This window comes from Oryctolagus cuniculus, chromosome 13, assembly GCF_964237555.1.
Source record: "Oryctolagus cuniculus chromosome 13, mOryCun1.1, whole genome shotgun sequence".
NCBI classification, from domain to species: Eukaryota; Metazoa; Chordata; class Mammalia; order Lagomorpha; family Leporidae; genus Oryctolagus; species Oryctolagus cuniculus.
Window position 1 is genome coordinate 20487830 of NC_091444.1, and position 23004 is coordinate 20510833.

General features: G+C 49.2%; 1 protein-coding gene across 11 annotated transcripts in view; it reads right to left on the bottom strand.

The window, feature by feature from the left end:
- RBBP5 (RB binding protein 5, histone lysine methyltransferase complex subunit) overlaps positions 1 to 8290 on the bottom strand; it is a 37958-nt gene extending 29668 nt beyond the window's left edge. For 7 of the 11 annotated variants that reach the window (XR_011381368.1, XR_011381367.1, XR_011381366.1 and 4 more), the window contains exon 1: positions 8112 to 8268. Coding sequence is in view for 4 of the 11 variants with exons in the window: in XM_008268527.4 (XP_008266749.1) it covers positions 8112 to 8130 (19 nt within the window). In the remaining 7 variants the exon portion in view is untranslated. Of the gene's footprint in view, positions 1 to 7910; positions 8027 to 8111 lie in introns of those variants that run through there. The other 4 variants (XM_002717447.5, XM_051821208.2, XM_070055177.1 and 1 more) reach the window with 4 other exon arrangements.
- Between the last annotated feature and the right edge of the window lie 14714 nt (positions 8291 to 23004).

Genomic DNA, 23004 nt, shown 5'->3' on the forward strand with positions numbered 1-23004 from the left:
TTCCAGGTAAATAAATTTTTTTTTTTCAAACATAAGGCCAAATTTATTTATTTATTTAGAGAGACAAAAAGAGACAGCTCTCATCCACTTTTTCACTCTGGAAATGCCGTAACAGCCAACATCAAAGCTGGGAACCAGAAACTCAACCCAGGTCTCCCATGTGAGTGGTGGGAACCCAATAACTGAAGCCCTCACTGCTTCCTCCCAGGGAATGCATTAGCAGGGAGCTGGAGTCAGGAATCACACCCAGGGACTCCGATATGGGATGGAGGCATCCCAAGCAGCGCCTCAATGGCTGCATAAAACACCCACCCCAAGAAACGGTATTTTATATTGTTAAGTGAAAAGAGCAAGTTGCAAATGTATACAAAAAGGTTATATTTCAACAAAGAATAAAATCAAAGCCCTCACAAACCTATACATAGTTAGATTTACATAAGCAAGGAAAAAGGTATAAAAAGGTAAACCCAGTTAACATTTGAAGGGGGGCAGAAAGATAACTTTATATTTAAAGATTTATTTTATTTATTTGAGACAGTTACAGAGAGACACACAGAGAGAGGGTCTTCCATCCCCAAATGGCCACAGCAGAGCCAATATGAAGCCATGAGTTTCTTCCAGCTCTCCCACGTGGGTACAGAGGCCTGAGCAGTTGGGCCATCCTCCACTGCTTTCCCAGGCATGTTAGCAGGGAGCTGGACAAGAAGTGAAGTAGCCAGGACTGGAACCAGTGCCCTCTTAGGGTAATGGTGCTGCAGGCGGAGGCCCAACCTACTATACCACAGAGCCAGCCCCAAAAGATAACTTTCCCTATATGTATATTTGTAATATTTCCATTATTTTGGTAAATATCTGTTCATTTGAAAAGCATCTAATGCAGGAATAGGGAAACTTTTTATACAATTTGGATTTTAAAAAAAATTATTTTTATCCATTTGAAAGGCAGGTTGACAGAAAGGGAGAGAGAGAGAGACAGAGAGATCCATCCACCAGTTCTCTTCCCAAAGAGCCACAATGCCCAGGGCTGTGCCAGGCCAAACCCAGGAGCTTATTCTGAGTCTCCCATATAGGTACAGGGGACCAAGGACTTGGGCCATCTTCTGCTGCTTTCCTAGGCACCTTAGCAGGGAGCTGAATTGGAAGTGGAACATCTGGGTCTCAAACAGGTGCCCATATGGGATCCCAGAGTTGCAGGAGGTGGCTTAACCCACTATGCCATGATACTGGCCCCAATTGGGATTATTTATAACATCATTTGTGGGCCCTACAACATGATCTACTTAAAGATGAACTTGCTAAGGGACTGGCGCTGTGGCGTAGTAGGCTAAGCCTCCACCTGTGGCACCAGCATCCCATATGGTGCCGGTTCATGTACCATCTGCTTCTCTTCTGATCCAGCTCTCTGCTTATGGCAGCCTTGAAAAGCAATGGAAAATGACCCAAGTACTTGGGCCCTTGCACCCACGTGGGAGTCCTAGAAAGCAGCTCCTGGCTTCAGGCTTCAGGTTGGCCCAGGTCCAGCCATAGCGGACATTTGGGGAGTAAACCAAAGGATGGGAGACCTTTCTCTCTGCCTCTCCTTCTCTAACTCTGCCTCTCAAATAAATAAAATCTTAAAACTTTTTTTTTAAAAAAATGAGCTTGCTATAGATTTCCTGAATTTGGAGTTCCATCTGCAGTTGCTCTGCCAGGGTCAGAACAAATTATCTTGCTGGCCATATACTGTCCCCAGGCAGGACTTCCCCACCCCTGATCTAATGAAAAAACCTTAACAAGTCAAAGACCCACGGGCTGCACCCACAGCAGGGGATGCTCACCCACACAGGTGGGCTCTGTGTTTCTCTGAGGTGCCCACACCTCCACTTATTAACAGCTTACTTCTCATTGTACACGGATGTGCCAGATCCTATACGGAGACTTCTAGACTCATATTATCTCATTCAACCCTCAATTCACTACTAAGTGGCTGTCATTAACCCCATTTCACAGATGAAAGTTTGGCTTAACAGTTAATTGCACAGTTAAAAACTGGCAAAACTGGGATGTGACCTAGAAACCATGTGAATGTACTTCAAAAAGATCACGGAAACTGTGTATTACGAAAAAATTATGCACAGATTTCAAAATTTTTTCACCAAAATACACTGTTTTAATTCCCTTTTCCATGAACTTTTTGAAGCACCCTCAATATTCTTAAATATATCCACACTAAAACACTATAGAATTTTGGCTAAATTTGATCTCAAATTACTACTGTAGGTTTTGGCAAAACACATCTGCCCCTTATTGAAAGTCAAAATTTGCCCATCGTGGGGCCAGGGCTGTGGTGTGGTAGGCTAAGCCTCTTCCTGTGGCACTGACATCCCATATGAGCACCGGTTTGTGTCCCAGCTGCTCCACTTCTGATCCAGCTCCCTGCTAACAGCCCTGGAAAGCAGTGGAAGACGGTCCGAGTGATGTAAGAAGGCATAAAGGATAAATGCATTAGATCTGTGAACTGGAAGACCACACCTTCTCCACACCCCCTGCGGGATCACATGCCCCTACCTGACCACCCCTGTACGCCCACCTGCCAATCAGACTAATTAACCACTCCCCTTTGGAAGTGGATAAAAGGCTAGAGCACGGTGGGCCTCGTGCCCTTGATCCCCTTGTTGCCCCGCGCCTCACGCTCTCTGCCTTTGCTTCACTTCGCTACCCGTGCTAAGCTGCTTGTAGCTGCCCATAACCAAACGCTTGTTGCATGTGGCGCCTGGCCTGCTCTCTGCTTGGTATGGCCCCAAGTTAACTTCCTGACTTCCCCTTCTGCCTTAGAACCCTCACTCTCCTGAATAAAATCCTCACTGAATAAAATCCTTAAAATTTACCATGTTTGCCTGGTCTATTTGAGTCAGTATTCAAAATTCATCTCTGAATTTGTGGCAAGAGCCCACACCCTTGTTGATATGGGAAACATTGATAAGCAAATCGGTTTCACAAGTGCTTCAGTCCCTGCACACACATAGGAAACCCAGAAGAAGCTCCTGGCTTCAGACTGGCGCAGTTCCAGCCAACCTGGGGAATGAACTTGCAGATGGAAGACTTCTCTGTCTCTCCCTCTCTGTACTCTGCCTCTCAAATAAATAAATATGTAAATAAATAAATCCTTAACAACAACAAAACATCTTCCCATCTCCTTTCAATGTCTTCCTCAATCACTGACAATGATCCTCAATCATCAACAGTGGTATCAGGTGCAAGCCCGTCCAGGGCCAAGGAATGCACTCCAACCCCACTGAGTGAACCACCTTAGATCTCTTCCCACTGAGGGCTTTTCTTGTTCACCTTATTTTTCCTCTTTGCCAGAGAAGCAAAACAGCTTAAGCATTACACTTTCCTCTTTGCCTATGGTCGGCACATACATAAAAGATACTTGAATGAGTGGTTTTTAAATTTATTACTTGAGAAGCAGAGAGAGCGTGCACACTCGAGTGAGCTCCCATCCACCAGTTCACCCCCAGGCGCCCTGAGAATTCCATCCTGGTGTCCCAAGTAGGCGGCAAGAACCCAATTACTTGAGCCAGCAGCAAGGCTGGAGTCGGCACTGAAGCCAGGCACTCGGACCTGGGGCCAGGGTGTCTTAACCACTAGGCCAGAGGCCGCCCCATCCTTGCCCGAGTGCTGAATGAGTGCCTGCGGTGTCACACCATGCAGCAAAGGCACAAGACTTCCTTGTTCACACTCCTCGTGACACGGAAAACCCTTTTTTGGTGCCTCTTTCATTCCTGGCTTCCAGCCACATGAGCTTCCCTCCCACATGCTTCCAAGTGGGTGCCCCCTCACAGGCCCACCTGTGGCTACGCGCCCCTCTTCTGCACCGCCCATGGGCGTCGGAGTCGAGGCAGCTCTCAGGGCCCCCAGTGGTTTCTTCAGCTACCTCCTCCTGTTTTCCCGTTGGAATCCTTGCTCCAAATTGCCTTTCACCCTTCCAGACCCCTCAGTCCTCCTCCCTGAAGTCTGGACTGCCACGAGCGCCAGCATTTCCCAGATCTCTTCTCCACTGGCCCTACTGCTTCCTACTCGGCAGGAGTTCGGGTCCCAAGCAGTGGTTTCCATTCTGCCGCCTCCATCGAACAGGCAATGACACTGTCGGGATTTCTTTTAGACAAGTCCAATTTCTACACAATTGGTCCCACGCCACCCCCATCCCATCACTACCAGAATTACTCCACCCCCGGGATCTGACTTGCCTGCCTCAGCCTGTTTTCACAAAGCTGCCAGAGCCAACGCTCTAAGGCATCCTGTCACTCGCCTGCTTGAAAGCCTTCCCTACTCCACAATATATTTCCCTAGAATCGTACAATCAGTTATACAGAAGTATAAATCTAAGAAACAATTCCAATCCGGGGCCAGCACTGTGTCCCAGTGGGCTGTGCATGCTGAGTCAAGTCAGGGATAGCAGCCAAAGATGGTCCAAGTGCCTAGGCCTCCACCACCCGCATGCGAGACCCTGAGTCTGGCTTTGGCCTGGTCCAGATTTGGCCATTTGAGAAGTGAGCCAGATCTATTGCTCCCTTTCTGTTATTCTATCAAATAAAATCTTTAAAAAATAATTCCAGGGGCCGGCACCATGGTGCACTGGGTTAATCCTCTGCCTGCGGTGCCAGCATCCCACGTGGGTGCCGGTTCTAGTCCTGGCTGCTCCTCTTCCAATCCAGCTCTCTGCTGTGGCCTGGGAAAGCAGTGGAAGATGGCGCAACTGCTTGGGCCCCTGCACCCGCATGGGAGACCGGGAAGAAACTCCTGGCTTCGGATCGGCTCAGCTCCAGCTGTTGTGGCCATTTGAGAAGTGAACCAACAGAGGAAGACCTTTCTCTCTGTCTCTCCCTCTCACTATCTGTAACTCTACCTTTCAAATAAATAAATCTTTAAAAAAATAAATAAATATACTTCCAATCTGGCTGAAATTAGTATTTTCATTTTACCTTTGGCTACTTCCCTGTCAGCCCCTAACACAGAACCTCAGTTACCCCCTGCCTAGCACCAGCTGCAGACTCCCAACCTTCCCTGAACACTGCACACACACTCAGGCCTCAACATCTGCCCCGACTCTGGTTCCCTGCACGGGAAATCGCCTGCTCCGAGGCGGCCCTCTGCTAAAACCCTGTTCCACCTGTGAGTGACAGCCCCTCTGCGAAGCCACCCCCAGTCCTGCTGTCAGCCCCGCCAACCACGCAGAATTGCTTGCTCCTGGCTGCTCTCCCAGCTGCAGTCCACTACGTGCTCCCTCTCCAGCGCTCCACACCACAGTTTGTGTCGTCTTCCAGGGCAAAAGCACTTATCTTATTTTAATGTTTTTTCAAAGAGGAGGGCTCAACCCATCGCATATAAATTTAGCTGAGTCACAAGTTTAATAGGACAGAAAACATCAGGAGACTCAGCTCAACAAGCACAATTTCTAGAGATTTAGTGCGTGTTTGTGTATAGTGTGTGTTGTGTGTATAGGCTGTTTACTTCTTACCAGAAGGTGTGGTAAAAATGAGTTTGAAAAGCTGTCTTAGGGCCAGCGCTGTGGTGTAGCGAGTTAAGCCACCGCCTGCAACGCTGGCATCCCATATGGGCACCAGTTTAAGTCCCGGATGCTTTACTTCCGATCCAGCGCCCTGCTAATGCACCTGGGAAAGCAGCAGAGGATGGCCCACATAGGAGACCCGGATGAAGCTCCTAGCTCCTGGTTTCAGTCTGGCCCAGTTCTGGCCAGGGACCATCTGGGGAGTGAACCAGCAGATAGAAGATCTCTCTTTCTCTCTCTCTCTCCCTCTCCCTCTCTGTAACTCTGCCTTTTAAGTCAAATAAATAAATCTTTTAAAAAGAAAAGGAAAGCTGTCTTTATTTAACTTTGTGTCTCCAGTGCTCTCAGAGGGGCTGCAGGTAAAGCCTAAGCGAGGCCCGGGCGACCACACGAGGCGCACATTACCCTTCACGTCCCGTGTCCCACCAGTGCCCTTCGGTGCGGGCCCACAGTCACATCTCTTCCTGTCTCTTCTGCATCTGCAATCATTAACTTCCTGGCTTTAAAACTCAGCTTCCAGAGATTTTCATCTTTTGAACCCAGGCCCTTTTTTAACTTGTCTGATACTCCAGTGCTAAATAAATTCTGCTTGCTGGTTTCACCCTCCGGAATCTTCCATTTCCTGCCATCCTGCTACCTCTATCAGAGGACTGGCCTTTCCTGAACTCTTAACAAGGCTCCCCTCGGCCCCTACGTCCCCTCCCACGCCTTCCTGAAATCACTGCTATGTCTGTGGGGTCCTACACTGCCCAGAGACTAAACAGAGCGGCCCCTTCTCTGCTGCCCAGGTCACTTCTATGGGAAGGCCCCACACTAGCCATGTAGCCACACTGCATGGTCAAGTATGAGGAAGGCACTTAAAAACACGCCCAGCTCACAGGAAGCACTACTTGGACATCACTGTTAGCTAACTTATCGTTACCACTTATTCCTCCAAAGTATCCCCTAATTACAGGCAATCATCCAAGATCCTCCCACTTCTCCTCTGGTCCCATCCTCCAGGCACAAGGTTTCGATGAGCCCGCCTCCGGGATGGTTATCAATCTCGCACACCCAAACCTGTCTCCTGGGCCCTCAAATGCACACTCCACACATCCAAACCCAACTGAACGTCTCTCCCAATGTCCTTAAATTTGATCGATAGCACCACTATTCCTTCCCACTTGTCAATTTACTCTCTTCCTCACCACTCGCACTTATCAAATCCTGTCCACTCCCCCACGTCTTTCCTCCCGTATCACTCATCTACTCCAGCTGTGCAAATCCCAACTGAAACACTCAACCCACACCGCTCTCAGATAAACCTCACGCCCACCACAGCTCCGACCGCCTCACCCACCACAGCAGAACCCTGCAACGGAGGCACCCCCCTTTCCTAAGCACAAACGTCCCAGTCTGGCCTCCAGGAACCTCTACAGAACAGGCGGCGCCGGCCCCGTCGCCTGGCCCTCTCTTCACTCACAGCACCACACGCCGGTCACGCAGCAGAATCCTCCAGGGGTTCCCTCGCTGTGTCCTCACGCAGACATTTCTACCAGCATTCCTCCCCGCAGCGCCACACGACGGCCACTCAAATCAGCTGCAGGAGCTGGGGGCCTCTCTCCCGCTGCCCAAGGGCACGCACGCACTCTTCTTTGCATTTGGTAATGAGTCTTCCAGGGTGCTTCCAGCCACCGCTTCGGTAGTAGGGCTCCGTCCACACCTGCCCTCATCTCCCTCTGCACAAGCAGCTCCGTCCACACCCACCCTCATCTCCCTCTGCACAAGCAGCTCCCTAAAGGCAAAGACCTCTCCTTAAATTACCTCTGTAGCCCTCTGGACAGTCTAATTCTTCTTTTTAAGAGAAACCTAACCCTTAAACACGGCCAACGGTGGAGGCCTCCCCGGGAACCCGACATCCCTAGCGACCATGCTCACAACACCTAGCACCAGTGCAAAGACCTCGAGAACTTGAGCAGGAGGCAGGGAAGGCGACAAGGGACAGCTGCCTCTGCGGTTCCCACCTCAGCGTCCCACACATCATTCCCAGCAGCTAGAACCTTAAACCGCTCGTCAGGATAACCGGGTTCCAGTGCCAGCCATGCCATTGGCTTTGCTTACTGGCTCCTCACGACCGTTTGAGCCTTTTTTCATCTGTTCGATAAGGCACTTCTAGAATACCTCCAAATCCCCTCCTTAGACATCCCGTGATTTTACAAAAAGACCTGCCCTGTCCCGGCGCCCAAACCCCTGAAACCCTTTCCCAGCCTCACTTCTCAGAGCCCGTCCACAACAACTCTGGTCTTGCCTGCCCGGGGCTGCCCCGGCACCTGCGGTCCTTGAAATCACAGCTCTGCGTCCCTGTCGCTCCTCAACCGACCTGGAAGTGGCCTCGGGACAGGCAATGCATGCCGTCTGGTCAGAAGCTGGGCTCCCAGCGCCTGTTACTGCTCCATCCAGGGGCGCCCAGAGACTCGGCGCAGCACCGGATCCCCGAGGCTGCAGCCGGTGCCCCCTCCCGCCGGGTCCCCTCCCTCCAGGACCACACGGTTCTCTAGGACGCAGCCACAGCCCTCCTCACCGAGCAACTCGAGGTTCATCCCTGCTGATTCTGGCCGCCCGGCAACAAAAGCTCGCCCCCCGACTCGCTTCTAACACCTGCGTCTAAGTGCAGAACGCCGAGGAGAGCCGGGCGCCAGCTCCGGAGACTTTCTGACTTGGAAGGACCCGCCGCTTCCGCTGGCTTCCCCCGCCTTCCTTGTTCGTTTCCAGCGGGCTGCCCAAATGTATGCCTAACCAAAAAGTAATACACGCTCCCTCGGAACTGATTAGTTGTGATCCTTTTTTTCAGCTATAAAAGTGCTGTCGCTAATAGTGACTTTTAAAAGGGCGATAGTTTGAGGCCATTTTCTCTGGGGACCTGTAAATCAGCTAGAAGTTTCAGGCATATGGTTAACCTACTACTTCTTGCTCTGTTGTGTGTTCAGCGGTGTTGTCCGGGCGGGCTGCCTGGGGCTCCGCAGGAAAGGTTCCGGAAAGAAGGTCCCATTGACGTAGGAAAGCGGGAAAGCCCGTCCCCTGATGCTGGAGTGTGCAATGCGGCCGCGTGCTCTCCTCGCACGCAGGCTACCTGTGGGTCTCTCGTGAAAAACTGTTTCCTATTATGAAAATATGCCGCTGGTCCCAGAGAAAAGTACGGTGGCATTGTGTGGGCCTTCGTCTAAGGTTTTACCGAGTACCCGGCACTGAGCAGAAGCCGATCTGGAGCGAACCAGCGCTCCATCCGACCAACCTGCGACGAGATACCGTGGGCGGGAACTTATTAGATGCTGGGGGTTGTCACAAGAAGGAGAGGCAGAGGCTCCCGACCCGGGCTGGGTCCCGCTGTGTAGGCTGCAAGCCCGTCTCCACCCCTGGCCCGCTGCACCCCCAGGGCAGCGCTGCAGCCTCTGCACCCCGGCTTCTCGTGTTGTAAAATGGGGGTGATGGTAACAGTACTTACAGGGTTCCTGGGAGGATCCCACGAGCTGACACATGGTGCCTAGACGAGCAAACACCCAGTATGTGTTAGCTGTGATTTACAAGTCGCTTCCCGCTAAGGCATGTCATTTTCTTGAGACCTCGAGTATTTACCCCGTCTGAACAAATGCAGTGATTTAAGCTGCGGTCTGCACTCCTTCACGTGCCCTGAACACAGCCAAAATGCCATCCAAAGGAGTGGCCTGCGGCTGGGCCAGTGCTGTGGTGTAGCAGGTAAAGCTGCCGCCTGCAGTGCCAGCATCCCACGTGGGCGCCGGTTCTAGTCCTGGCTGCTCCTCTTCCAATCCAGCTCTCTGCTGTGGCCTGGGAAAGCAGTGGAAGATGGCCAAGTCCTTGGGCCCCTGCACCCACGTGGGAGACCTGGAAGAAGCTCCTGGCTCCTCGCTTGGGATCGGCACAGCTCCAACCGTTGCAACCATCTGGGGGAGTGAACCAATGGATGGAAGACCTCTCTCTCTGCCTCTGCCTCTGCCTCTTTGTAACTCTGCCTTTTAAATAATAAAATAAATCTTTTTAAAAAAATAAAAATAAAACCACTTTAGAGGGGCGAGCTTTGTGAAGCCGCTGCCTACAATCCTGGCATGCTGTATGAGCACCAGTTCCTGTCCTGCAACTCATTTGTGGGCATTTGGGGAGTGAACCAGCAAATGGAAGACATCTGTGTGTGTGTGTGTGTGTGTGTGTGTGTGTATGTCCCTCACTCATTCTTTCTCTCTCACTCTGCCTTTCAAATAAATAAATGTCCTAAATGCTCACAACAGCCAAGACAGGGCCAGGTCGAAGCCAGGAGCCTGGAACTCCATCTGGGTCTCCACACTGAGTGGCAGAAACCCAAGTATTTGAGTCAAAAGCTGCTGTCTTCCCAGCCTGCACATTGGCAGGAAGCTGGATCAGGAGCACAGAGTAGCCAGCACGCAAACAAGGAACTCTGATATGGGAGGTGGGTATCCTAAAAGAGTCTTTTTTATTTTTAAAATTTATTTAATTCTTTGAAAGAGAGAAAGAGAGAGAGAGAGAGAGAGGCCTTCCACCCACTGGTTCACTCTCCAAATGGCTGCAACAGCCAGGGCTGGGCCAGGCCAAAGCCAAGAGCCAGGTGCTTTTTCCAGATCTCCCACGTGGGTGGCAGGGCCCAGACACTTAGGCCATGCTCTGCTGCTCTCCCAGACCATTAGCAGGGAGCTGGACAGGACATGAATATGGGATGCTGGCGTTGCAGGCGTCGCTTTACCTGCTATGCCACACTACCAGTCCCCAAAGCTGACTGCTGCACCAAACACCGGTTCTCATATTTCCTTTTTTATTTTCTTTTCTGTTAAGATTTAAGATGAGAGATTGTCTATCCGCTGGTTTACTCCCTAAATGGCCACAGCAGCCAGGTCTGGGCCAGTACAAAGCCAGGAGCCCAAAACTTCATCCTGGTCTCCCACATGGCGGCAGGGGCCCAAGTCCTTGGGCCATCCTCTGATTCCTTCCCAGGCACCTTAGCAGGAAGCTGGATCAGAAGCAGGGTAGCTGAGACTCAAACCAGCACTCCAATATGGACATACAACACATATGCATGCCTGATAAGTCATAGTATCTTTGGTTTAATAAACAAGGCAATTGGCGGACTTTTCCTTACAAGGGTTAAACTTTATTATTACTACTAACTACAAAAGGAGAGTACCCAGCTCCATGTATTGAAAGGGAGGAAGAGAAATTTAAATTCTCCCTTCCAGGCCTGAAGTCACTTGTACCTGTCATCCAGACGCTGTGTGAGGAAGGGCTTGGTCTCAGCAAGGCTGAGCTCCCATCTCACTGAACCCTGAATTAGGCTGGCTGGTACTTATTCTCCTCCAGGTAAAATGTCAGGAACTCTGCTGGAGCACCTCCCAGTGAGCCAAGGTTTGCTCTGGCAGCTGGCTCAATGCTCAAATAACAAGGAGTGCAGCGGGGGCCGGGAGAGCGTTGTAGGGTTCCAAGAGTTTCAGCCTGTAGTTTTCAATCTTGGAATTTCTGGGGCACTTCAGAAACCACAGGTGCCCGAGTCCCACACCAGGACCAGAATCTGCCTGAAGCTCGTGTAGGCGCTGCGATGTTCCCAAGTTTGCAGGTGATTCTGATGTACACACAATTTGCCACCAAAATGATCAGAAACAGAGTGAAGGATTTCTCAGAAAATGGATCTTTTTAAAAAAATATTTATTTGAAAGGCAGAGCAACAGAGAGAGAGAGAGAGGGAGAAACACAGAGGGAGATCTTCCATCCAATGTTTCACTCTCCAAATGGCTTCAACAGCTGGGCCAAGGTCAGGAGCCAGAAATTCCATCCTGGTCTCCCACAAGGGGGGCTGGAGCCCAGGTATTGGGCCATCTTCCTCTGGTGCATTAGCAGGGAGCTTGATTGAAAGCAGAACAGCTGGGACGCCAGCGTCACCTGCTGTGCCACGATGCCAGCCCCCCAAAAAACATACTCTTGATCACAATGGTGCATATTGTCACAGAGATCACAGACTCCAGTAGTGAGAGCTAGGAGGGAAAACAGACAGGAGCATCAACAGGGCTTTCAATTCCCTAGGGAGGATAATCGGAAGGGAAAAAAGATAATCTTTTTTTTTTTTTTTTTGACAGGCAGAGTGGACAGTGAGAGAGAAAGGTCTTCCTTTTCCATTGGTTCACTCCCCAATGGCCACTGGGGCTGGCATACCGCGCTGATCTGAAGCCAGGAACCAGGTGCTTCTCCTGATCTCCCATGCGGGTACAGGGCCCAAGTACTTGGGCCATCCTCCACTGCCTTCCCAGGCCACAACAGAGAGCTGGATTGGAAGAGGAGCAACCGGGACAGAATCCGGTACCCCGACCGGGACTAGGACCCTGGGTGCCGGTGCTGCAGGTGGAGGATTAGCCTATTGAGCCGTGGCACCGGCCAATCATTTTTTTAAATATTTATTTTATTTGAAAGGCAGAGTTATAGATAGGCAGAGGCAGAGAGAGAAAGAGAGAGAGAGAAGTTTTCCATCCGCTGGTTCACTCCCCAAATGGCTGCAACATCTGGAGCTGGGCTATTCCAAAGCCAGGAGCCAGGAGCTCTCACATGAGTATAGGGGCCCAAGGACTTGGGCCATCTTCCACTGCTTTCCCAGGACATAGCAGAGAGCTGGATCAGAAGTGGAGCAGCTGGGACTTGAACCGGCTCCCATATGGAATGCCGACACTGTAGGCGGCGGCTTTATCAGCTATGCCACAGCACTGGTCCCAAGATACTTGAGGATACACCTCCAACAATAGGAAAATACACACGCAGAAAGTTATCCATTGCAGTATTGTTTGTAATTTCAAAATACTAAAATGTTTGACATGCAGAGACCTGCATTTTCATTTTTCAGAGGGTCCAGCAAATTATGTAGCCAGTGCACTCTGCCTCAGTGTGTCCACCACAAGCTTGCAGAGAGAAGTGTGAGCGCCCACTCCACGGGGCACCGTATCCTGGTCACCGTTGACTGGCCTCTGGGTTTGACCCAAGCCGAATCCAACTCAATTCCTTTCCCAAGAATTTGCAATGGGGACTAAATGACCCCCAGAATCGGATGCACCTAACGAAGAGAGTAAATGTGAATTAGGAGCGTGTTGGCTCCTGGTAGACAGAAGCCATGTGGCTGAAGATTGGGACATAAAGCGGGGACTCAGGAACAAGGCAAGTCCACCTTTACACCCCTCAGGCCCCGAGAGCGCTGCGCGAACATCTTCTCTTTCTGCTGTGGATCGCGGGCTTCTTTTGTAGCAGGATTCATGTACAGAGACAGGACCCCCAGGCCTCCTAACAGGAAGCAGTCTTTTATTATGCCCGCATAAGGCCCAGGTGGAATTTCTTACTGGAAATCTTGAGCCCGAACAAGATTTTTTTTTTTACACACATACTGAGCCGTCTGCTGTCTGGCAAGGGTTAACACCATGGCTCTGTATTAACAAGCAGAACCTGAAATGGTTACACAGAAGCAGAGAGAGTACAGTTGAAGCATTCACAGGCCAGCAGATAACCACATTTCATTCCCAGGACAGATGTCTCCCTTCTTCTTTTAACCTTGGGAAGGCTTCTACCACACTTTCATCATGTCAGTTAGACTCAAGTTTAATTAAAAGACAGAGGCCTCTGCCTCACTATGAACTGGGCCCTTGTTGCTGGAGCTGGTTGATTGCAAACAGTCCTAACTGACCCGATGCTCAAAACCCATTTGTGTTCGAAGAGTATAGGGAGGGGCCGGCGCTGTGGCATAGTGGGTAAAGCCACTGCCTGCAGCACCAGCATCCCATAGGAGTGCAGGTTCAAGTCCCAGCTGCTCTACTTCCGATCCAGCTCCCTGCTAACGTGCCTGGGAAAGCAGTGAGATAGCCCAAGCACCCACATGGGAGACCCGGAAGAAGCTCCTGGCTTCAGATCAGCCCAGCTCCAGCTGTTGCAGCCTTTTGGGGAGTGAACCAACAGATGGAAGATTTCTCTCTCTGATTCTCCCTCTCTCTGTACCTCTGCCTTTTAGATAAATAAATCTCTAAACAAACAAACAAAAAGTATAGGGAAGGGTGCCTGGGCAAGGAAGGGCAAACAGCAAGAGTATCGTTTGTGAATATCCGCTAAATAAATGAGTCGATCAGTTTAACTGATATAAAGATTTTCAGATTGGTTTAAGACATTCAAAATAGTCCTTTGTGTATCTGCAAAAAAAAAAAAAATACTTTAGACAAAATGCCAAAAATAAAAAGACAAAAATGACAGAATTAGGACACTTAGGTCAAGCAAATGCAATCAGACAGCAGGGGGCGGGGACGACTTGCTCAAGTACAGCTGACGCTCTGTGTTTGGGGCTTTGACAGAAGGCACTGTGGGAAGTTTTCAGTTTAATCGTCCAGCAGAAGATAAACAATAACTTGAGACCTCCACCTCCAAACCTAGAAGCTGTTCTAGCTTCTCAGAGTGGAGAGAAGTGAACTTCTCTGTAGGAAGCACACGTCAGCGCTCTGTGATCCCGGGTTATGCCTGAGTGGTCGATGGAAATGTAGTCTCTCACACCAGTGCTGCTTCAGGACTTCCCAGTTATTTAAAAAAAAAAAAAAACACAGTTCTAGCCTGTGCAGGACACTGTTATTTCTGGTGTTTTTTTTTTTTTAAAGATTTATTTATTTATTTATTTGACAGGTAGAGTTAAAGACAGTGAGAGAGAGAGACAGAGAGAAAGGTCTTCCTTCCGTTGGTTCATCGCCCCCAAATGGCCACTACGGCCAGAGCTATGCCAATCCGAAGCCAGGAGCCAGGCGCTTCTCCTGGTCTCCCACGCGGGTGCAGGCACCCAAGCACTTGGGCCATCCTCCACTGCCCTCCCGGGCCACAGCAGAGAGCTGGACTGGAAGAGGAGCAACCAGGACTAGAACCCGGCGCCCATATGGGATTCCGGCGCCAAAGGCGGAGGATTAGCCAAGTGAGCCAGGGCGCCGGCCCTCCCATAGTTATTTAAGATACGTCGATGGTTCCTGATAAATGAACAGGCATGCGTTTCAGATGGGGAACCCGTGAGAACTCTGTCCCTCACATTATAAGGTAGCCAAACACGGTAGAGAAGCCACGGCCTGAGAAAGCAAGCAGAGAGCTGAGAACAAAACAACTACAGTAGAAGGCGGCTCTGCAGGGCAGGCGCTCGGCCTGGCAGTTAGGATGTGGGTTTAAGGTGCCCTCTGCCCGAGCAGGGGAGCCTGGGTGCAGATCCTGCTTGGCTCCACAATCTAGCTTCCTGCCAGTGCAGCCCCTGGGGGTTGCAGGTGATGGGGGACGGGCAGGCGATGGGCAGCCCAGTTAGTTGGGTCCCTAACACCCAGGTGGGGGACCTCTATTGAGTTCCCGTTTCTCAACTTCAGCCGCCCTGGCTACTGTGGGCTTTTGGGAAGTGATCCAAGGGACTTGACACCTTTCTCTCTCCCCCCATCTTTCAAAGCATATATTTAATATTTTATAGGTATATACTTGTATAGGATAGTATAGTAAAAACAACTTTGGGGGTCAGCATTGAGGCCAGGCTGACATCGCCTACAAACTACCATGCCATATCAGAGTGTGGTTCAAGTCCCAGCTGCTCCATTTCTGATCCAGCTCTCTGAGAAAGCAGCAGAAGATGACCTAGGTACCTGAGCTCCTGCACCCATGTGGGAGATCCGGATAGAGATCTGGGCTCTTGGCTTTGGCCTGGCCAGCACTGGCTATTGCAGCCATTTGGGCAGTGAACCAGCAGATGGAAGATTTCTCTCTGTTTTTCCCTCTGTATGTCAGTCACTCTGCTTTTCAAATAAATAAATCTTAAAATGAGAAACATTTGTACAGCTTCCTGCCAGGCAGTTTTAAAATTTAGAGGACATTGGTGATTTTCTGGAAATATTTATGTTTTCAAATCTAACCCCACTCTCTGAGGGCTCTTTTGTTTTATCATGAGCAAGCCAGATAGGAAAATCAGGTCTTCTGACCACCACTCCAGTGGACTTCTTGTCCTTGGACTGGTGTGCACGGTCACCTTCGGGAACTGTCTGGCAGCTACCTAAACTTTCGTTTCAGAGGCAGTCCCAAGTGGCTGACTGTAGACTAGGACATCATTGGCCTAAGGCATTCTTAGAATAAATAAAAAAGCAACTGTAACTAGACAAGAAAGCTATGGATGGTTCCAGGGTTGGTTCGCCAGCTCTCCATGGCTTACCATTCTACTATCGGCACTGGCTGGCCCTGTCATTCTGATTTTCCTAGCCCTGCTTATAGGCCCATGCATTATAAACTGTGTTACTAGATATGATAGAGAAAGAATTAGCACAGCGAAGTTAATGGTCCTGAAAGCAAATTATGAATCCTAAAAAGTACTAAAGAAGATGAACCCAGGTTTGATTAGTGTCTAGAAAAGGGGAAATGTAGAGTCAAAATCAAAGTGGAATGAGTGTGGCTAAAAGCTAACTGCAGACCTCTTGCTTCTGTACATATTAGCTTTGCTTGCTAACAGCTAAGGGTGGATCTTGTGAAACTATGTGGGCTCAAATTCCCAGGAACCACATTGACATAATGTCCTTCACTGCTATCTTACAACCATATCTTGGATCTGTTAATGTTAACTGTTATCTTACAACCATATTCTGGTTTTCTTTTTATTGTTCACTGCATACCAGGGGCCCGATTTGAAATTGTGAGCCCTAGTGGACAGAATACTATAAAAAACTGTGTAACTCGCTGTTGGGGGCCGCACTCTGGTAAGGAGTGTCGGTCCCGATTGGTTACCTTGCCTCTCATTTGCTTCTCATTTTCAATAAAATTCGTGTGTGACTGTCACTGGTTTTCATAATATTCCATTTTTAGCTGATGAGTGGATGCAACAGGGGTCACGTGTCCATCTTCCCTTTTGTTGTTGGAGTCAGTGGCTGAGCCAAGAGGCAGTGAAGGAGACAAAGGTGACTGCGACCCAGGAGGGGAAGCCTTGGCCAGGGAGGGGGCGGGGCTGCAGCTTCAGCCAACCTGTCTGAGCTACAGGGGGCTAGGCCACATCTTCCCATTTCTCAGGAGAAGTTGGAAATTCAGATTTTGGTGGGGGGAGATCTCTCAATTTTTAACTCAGTGATTAATTTTAAAAATTGTAAAATGTGGATAGACTGGGATTTGTGAGCCATCAGATTGGTCTTAGGGTTCTGGGGTTGGCTTCTTAGTTTTCCTGATTTTTTTTTTTTTTTTTTTTTTTTGGACAGGCAGAGTTAGACAGTGAGAGAGAGACAGTTTTCCTGATTTTTAAGAAAGGCTCTCCCTGTTCCAAGATTATTTATTTCTCATGGTTTTACTTTTTTTTTTTTTTTAAAGATTTATTTGAAAGGCAGAGTGACAGAGAAAGGGAAAAACAGAGAAAGAGATCTTCCATCTACTGGTTCATTCCCCAAATGGCTTCAACAGCCAGGATGGGCCCTGGCCAAAGGCAGGAGCCTGGAACTCCATCTGGGCCTCCTAAGTGGGTGCAGGGTCTCATGTATTTGGACCATCTTCCCCTGTTTTCCTAGGCTCATTAGCAGGGAGCCATTGGAAACAGGGTAGCCAGATTTTGCACTGGTGTTCTGATATGGGGAGACAAAACATGCAGGCCAGGGCCGCGGCTCACTAGGCTAATCCTCCGCCTGCGGCGCCGGCACCCCGGGTTCTAGTCCCGGATGCTCCTCTTCCAATCCAGCTCTCTGCTGTGACCCGGGAAGGCAGTGGAGGATGGCCCAAGTGCTTGGGCCCTGCACCCACATGGGAGACCAGGAGGAAGCTCCTGGCTCCTGGCTTCAGATAGGTGCAGCGCGCCAGCCATAGTGGCCATTTTGGGGGTGAACCAACGGAAGGAAGACCTCTCTCTCTCTCTCTCTCTCTCTCTCTCACTGTCTATAACTCTACCTGTCAAAAAAAATGCACTCTCATGTTTTCAAAGGAATTTTTTGTATTATTAAGATATATCAACTAATTAATGTAAGCAGTGATGTGACTACTTTTGAGGTAAGGAAGAAGACAGGGGTCAAGCCTAAATTCATACAGATGTGCAGTGTAACATCCCCCCCTCATTTAATGAACACTGTTCTCCCCCCACACAGTGTTTCAAAGGTCTTTATCATACACTAAATTACTATTTGTATTTGGGTAATTTCTGGGTTCTAGGTCATTGCATTAATCTGCCTTCTATAGATGTACCAGTACATCTTTTTTCAGTCTTGTTTGTTTGTTTGTTTGAGAGACAGAGGCAGACAGATCCCTCGTTTACTGGTTCACTCCCCTAAGTGCTCACCTGCCAAGCTAGGAAGCAGGCACTCAGTCCAGGCCTCCCACACGTGAGTGGCAGGAGCCCAGTTACTTGAGCCTCATTGCTGCCTCCCAGGATCTGCACTGGCAGGAAACTGGAGTCAGGAGCCAGAACCAGAGCTGGGAATGGAACCCAGGCACCCTTGAGACGGAACCTGGGCTCCCTGGCCACCAGGCCAAACGTCTGCCGCACCGCGTGCCCTTTAGGAGGGCTCATTTGGGGTTCCTCTCATAATGTCTTAGATGGCATTTCTTCTGAGGCTCCATTAAATTCATACATTAATTTAATGGTACCTGAAGTACACAATATGGCTTTCTATTAAGGAATAATTTGGTTTCTCTTTTGTTTCTGTGACCTGACAAGTTTTGAGCACCTCCTCTTTCCAGCCCTTGCTACTCTGGGTTTTATATCCTAATTGCTAAGAGATAGACAAGTCAGAAAGGGCGTGGCATCCCCTTTATTTCCTGTGAAATGCACACTAAGATCCAGCTGTTCACCCATGCTGAGCTTGGATTAGGTGCTGGGGAGGGAGAGAGGGAAACAGGCTGAAACAGCAGGAAATACCAAAGTCCTTTCCAAATGACAAATACGATTATAGAAACACGGAAACTCACTGTGACAAAATACTCTAGGCCAACGAAGACAAGAAGTTGTCTGTGAAGGTATTTCCAACCAGATGACACAACAGTCATAGGAATACTGTACAAAGAACTCTTGACTTTTGCTCAGTAGGCTTTATCATATTTAAGTGACCTTCCCCAAATGTGGGACATTATAATGGGTGAGGACACCTTTCAAGTTTCCATTCTCAGGTCCACCACCTCTGAGCTGTCACCCCTGGAGCAATTTCTCATCCATAAAATGCAGCTAAAGGAGTCGGTGTTGTGTGCAGTGGGTTAGGCTGCCTGTGACAACCTATGGGCACAGGTTCAAGTCCCAACTGCTTCAGTTCCGATCCCACTCCCTGCTAATGCACCTGGGAAAGCAGGGGAAGATGGCCCAAGTGCTTGGGCCCCTGCACCCACATGGGAGACCCCTGAAGCTCCTGGATCCCTGCTTCAGCCTGACCCAGCCCCAGCCATTGTGACCATTTGGGGAGTGGACCTGTGATAGAGGATCTCCCTCCCTCTCTCTGTAACTCTGTCTTTCAAATAAACAAATTTTATTAAAAGAATGCAGCTAAAGTGCCTGTGCCATACATTTTTCTGAGAATCAAGTTCATTAATACATGTAAATGTAGATATGTTGCAAGGTGTCTGACGCGTAACAAATCTTCCCAGGCAGACGAATCGAATAATTCACAGGCTTTTATTGGGGTTCTGCTCCCGGGCGAGGTGTCCACGCACCCCCCCCACCCCCACCCCCCCACCCCCACCCCCCCCCCCCCCCCCCCCCCCCCCGTCCCAACAGAGCAATGGAGCTGGGGCCGGGGAAGTCGCGCGTCAGAGATTGGGAAAGCCCATTTTATAGATTCAAGGCATGGGGGTTAAAGGTTGAGGCGGGTCTGATCCTCATTGGTTGATCTTTAGGCACCGGGCACCCGCAGGGACCTTGACAAGGACTTTCTTCCTGGGAAGTAGGCCTCTATTCCCGGAAGTGTAGGCCTTCCCTCCTTGCGGGTCCCAAAGCTGCTATATGTAATATTAAATACATGCACTATTAATATGTCAGATTTTCCAAAGAAACACCGAAAAATATTTTTTAGAGTTTTTATGGAAATAGTGATTAAACTTATCAAATATTAATTTGATTATCTAACGTATGATGTTCATTGATTCCTGGTAGAGAATCATCTTTGGACTTTTTTTAAAAACACTTCCTTGGCCTTGATTAATTATGTTTTTGAAATATTTCCACACTTCATCTGGTGTCATTTTCCTTAAAGAATTTTCATCTATAATTGAGAGTCCCTATACAGCTTTCTTTTCATGGCATCCTTGTGAAGTTTTGCTACCAACAACACTTTAGCATCATAAAAGGAGCGGGAGAGTCAGAAATGTTTTTCTCATTGTCCAACCTAGTTTCAATAGTCTTAAGATATTCAGATTTTTTAAAAGGAACACAGAACTACCTTGGTGGTCCTGTGCCTTTTTTGATGCCGATTTTGTTCAAAGAATAACAACCATAGAAGCTTCAGTTGTATTGTTTTAGACAACTCTCAGAAGCTCTTTATTAAGCAGTTAATTAATTTTTTACTTGAAAGGCAGAGTGACAGAGAGAAGGAGAGACAGGGAGAGAGCTTCCTTGCGCTGGTTTACTCCCCAAATGACTGTAACAGCGAGGGCTGGGCCAGGCCCCACATACTTTCTGATCACAGATTTAACTCTCCAGTAAATAAAGAATTCAATACTGTACCTCAAGAGTGTGGACAAAGGCTTTGTACAATAATCAAATCTCAAAATGTCAATTTTGTTCATATACATTACTTTTTTTTGTACTCTGTATATTAGTTACCACATTTGTCTTTTGGGGACTGGCTTATTTCACCAAGTAAGCATAATGGTCTTCAGTTGCATCCATTTTGCTGCAAAAAACAGGATTTCATTTCATTCCTTTTATGGCTGAGTAGTATCCCATCACGTAATAAACCACAATGTCTGTAACCTGTCACCAGCTGATGCACAGCCGTGTTGATTCCGTATCTTAGCTATTGTGACCCAGTTCATTTAACAACAGGGATCCACTAACCTTTCTGAGGCTGGAAAACAAGACTATTAGGGAGAAGGAGAAGGAAAAGAGAAGATCAATCCTTAGAGCACGTGCTAGGCTTGTGCTGGGCCCCCCCAGGCCCTCACCAGTGATTCCTGACCAGTGAAACACCACCGGATGACTGATCAAGTCTCATCCCAGACACTGCTCTAAGACTGTTATCATCCCAGGCCAGTCATCCTCCACCTTGAGACTGTTCCCTGTATACTCCTTAAGTGACAAAGACAGAATACCTGACACAAAGGCACACATGGGCTTATATTAATTGCAGTTCAAATTCAAACACCTACTTTAGCCCAGCAAATCCAGCTACAAAGCGATCAAAAACTGGTAACTCAGGAGGCCGGCGTCGTGGCAGCATGCGAGTGCTGGTTTGTGTCCAGGCTGCTCTACTTCTGATCCAGCTCCCTACTAACGTGCCTGAGAAGGCAGTGGAAGATGGCCCAGCTACCAGGGCCCCTGTCACCCATGGGGGAGACCCAGATGGAGCTCTAGGCTCCTGGCTTGGGCCTGGCCAGCCTTAGTCATTGTGGCCATCTGGGGAGTGAACCAGCAGATGGAAGATCTTTTTCAGATAAATAAATTGTTTTATAAAAAGCTGGTAACTTTTCTGTAGGGGAAACACATATATGTGGGGAGCAATCCGGACTGGACTGAGTTACTGGAATTAAGACTTATTCTATGCATCTGCTCTCCCACAATATGGCGCTGGGAGAGAAGTAAACAGCTTCTGCACAGCTGCCTCCAGTTCAACCAATAAACTGTAGGACTTGCTCCTGATTGGAGAGCAGCGTACTCGGCGTGTGGGCAGCCGAGTTGGGATTGGCAGAGGAGGACTATAAAGGAGGAGAGAGACGGCATGAACCAGGAACATCTAAGGGGAACACCTAAGGGAACACCTGTGCAGCCCCCGAGAGAGCCGGCCGGCGGTGTGCCGCTCCCCTGCGGAAGTGGGGAATGTGGCCAGGGGGAACTGCCCTTCCACGGAGGTGGAAGGGATAGTAGCCAACCCGGGAAGAACCAGCAGCAAACCCGGGGAGGGCCGAGCAGATGAAAGAACAGCGCAGGGTCCTGTGTCGTTCCTCCACGAAGAGGGGGAGCGACACATATATTTTTATTTCTTGCGCTCCTCCACAAGGAGATGGTCTATTTATTTCCCCTTCCCAACATTTATTCACTTTTCCAATCTCTTAAAAAAGTAACTGGTCTATTCATGTTTTGTAATTCTTCTCCACAGCGTTTTTGTTACATTTCATTGTCCTAAGAACTTGTCCAGCTGCTTGCGTGGTCCACAAATTACATGGAAAGTTCACATTTTTTGAAATTGTCATCATGGGTCATAACTTATAACCATTTTTTAAAAGATTTATTTATTTTACTTGAAAGTCACAGTTACACACAGAGAGAAGGAGAGGCAGAGAGAGAGAGAGGTCATCCATCTGCTGGTTCACTCCCCAACTGGCCGCAACTGCCAGAGCTGTGCTAATCTGAAGCCAGAAGCCAGGAGCTTCTTCTGGGTCTCCCACATGGGTGCGGGTGCCCAAGAACTTGGGCCATCTTCTACTGCTTCCCCAGGCCATAGTAGAGAGCTGGATCGGAAGAAGAGTAGCCAGGACTCGAACTGGCATCCATATGGGATGCTGGCACTGCAGGCGGGGGCTCTACCCGCTACGCCACAGCACCAGCCCCTATAACCACCACTATGCCAAGCACCAGCCCCTATAACCATGTTCTATTTGCAATACTGAATAGTAAACAATAACTTTTAGGAACTGGAGGCAGATACTGCTCAGTGAAGTGTCTCAGGGTAACTACACGGTTCCAGCCTGGAACCCGAGCAGCTCCGCCCACTTCCAGAGCCTGGGTCTTCACCCCAGCCCAGCATTCCACCCCTCCTCCACCCTCGTCAGGGCCTCTGGGATTCCACACATAGATAGGCCCTGACAGCCTGTTCCTGGACACTTGGGCCTCCTTGTTATTGATCTGCCGGGGAAGCCATGCTCAGAAAACGGGGGGAAAGGAAGAGGACTGGGTTGTAGGGCTGCACAGCATCCCATGGTGTAAGTACTGTCCCACAACCTTCCTCCATCACCAAATTTAATGTTGCCTCCAACGCTTCGGTATCACAAATACGACGCAATAAGCATCTGTATCTAACTTTGCGTACTTGGACAAACATTTCTATAGAAAGGGACAAGTCGCTTCTGGGGCAGAGGAGTCCTCCCGAGTGGGGTAGAAGAGGCCGGCGGAGAACTGTCTGGTGCCCCCGTGTCTCGCGCCCATCTGTTCTGAAGGCTGCAGGAACAGGGCACCGTCCAAGAAGCAGCGAGCAGCCCTTACCAGGCACCGACTTTGCCCACGTGTTGATCTTGCACTTCCAGACTTCACAAATGGGAGAAACACATGCTTG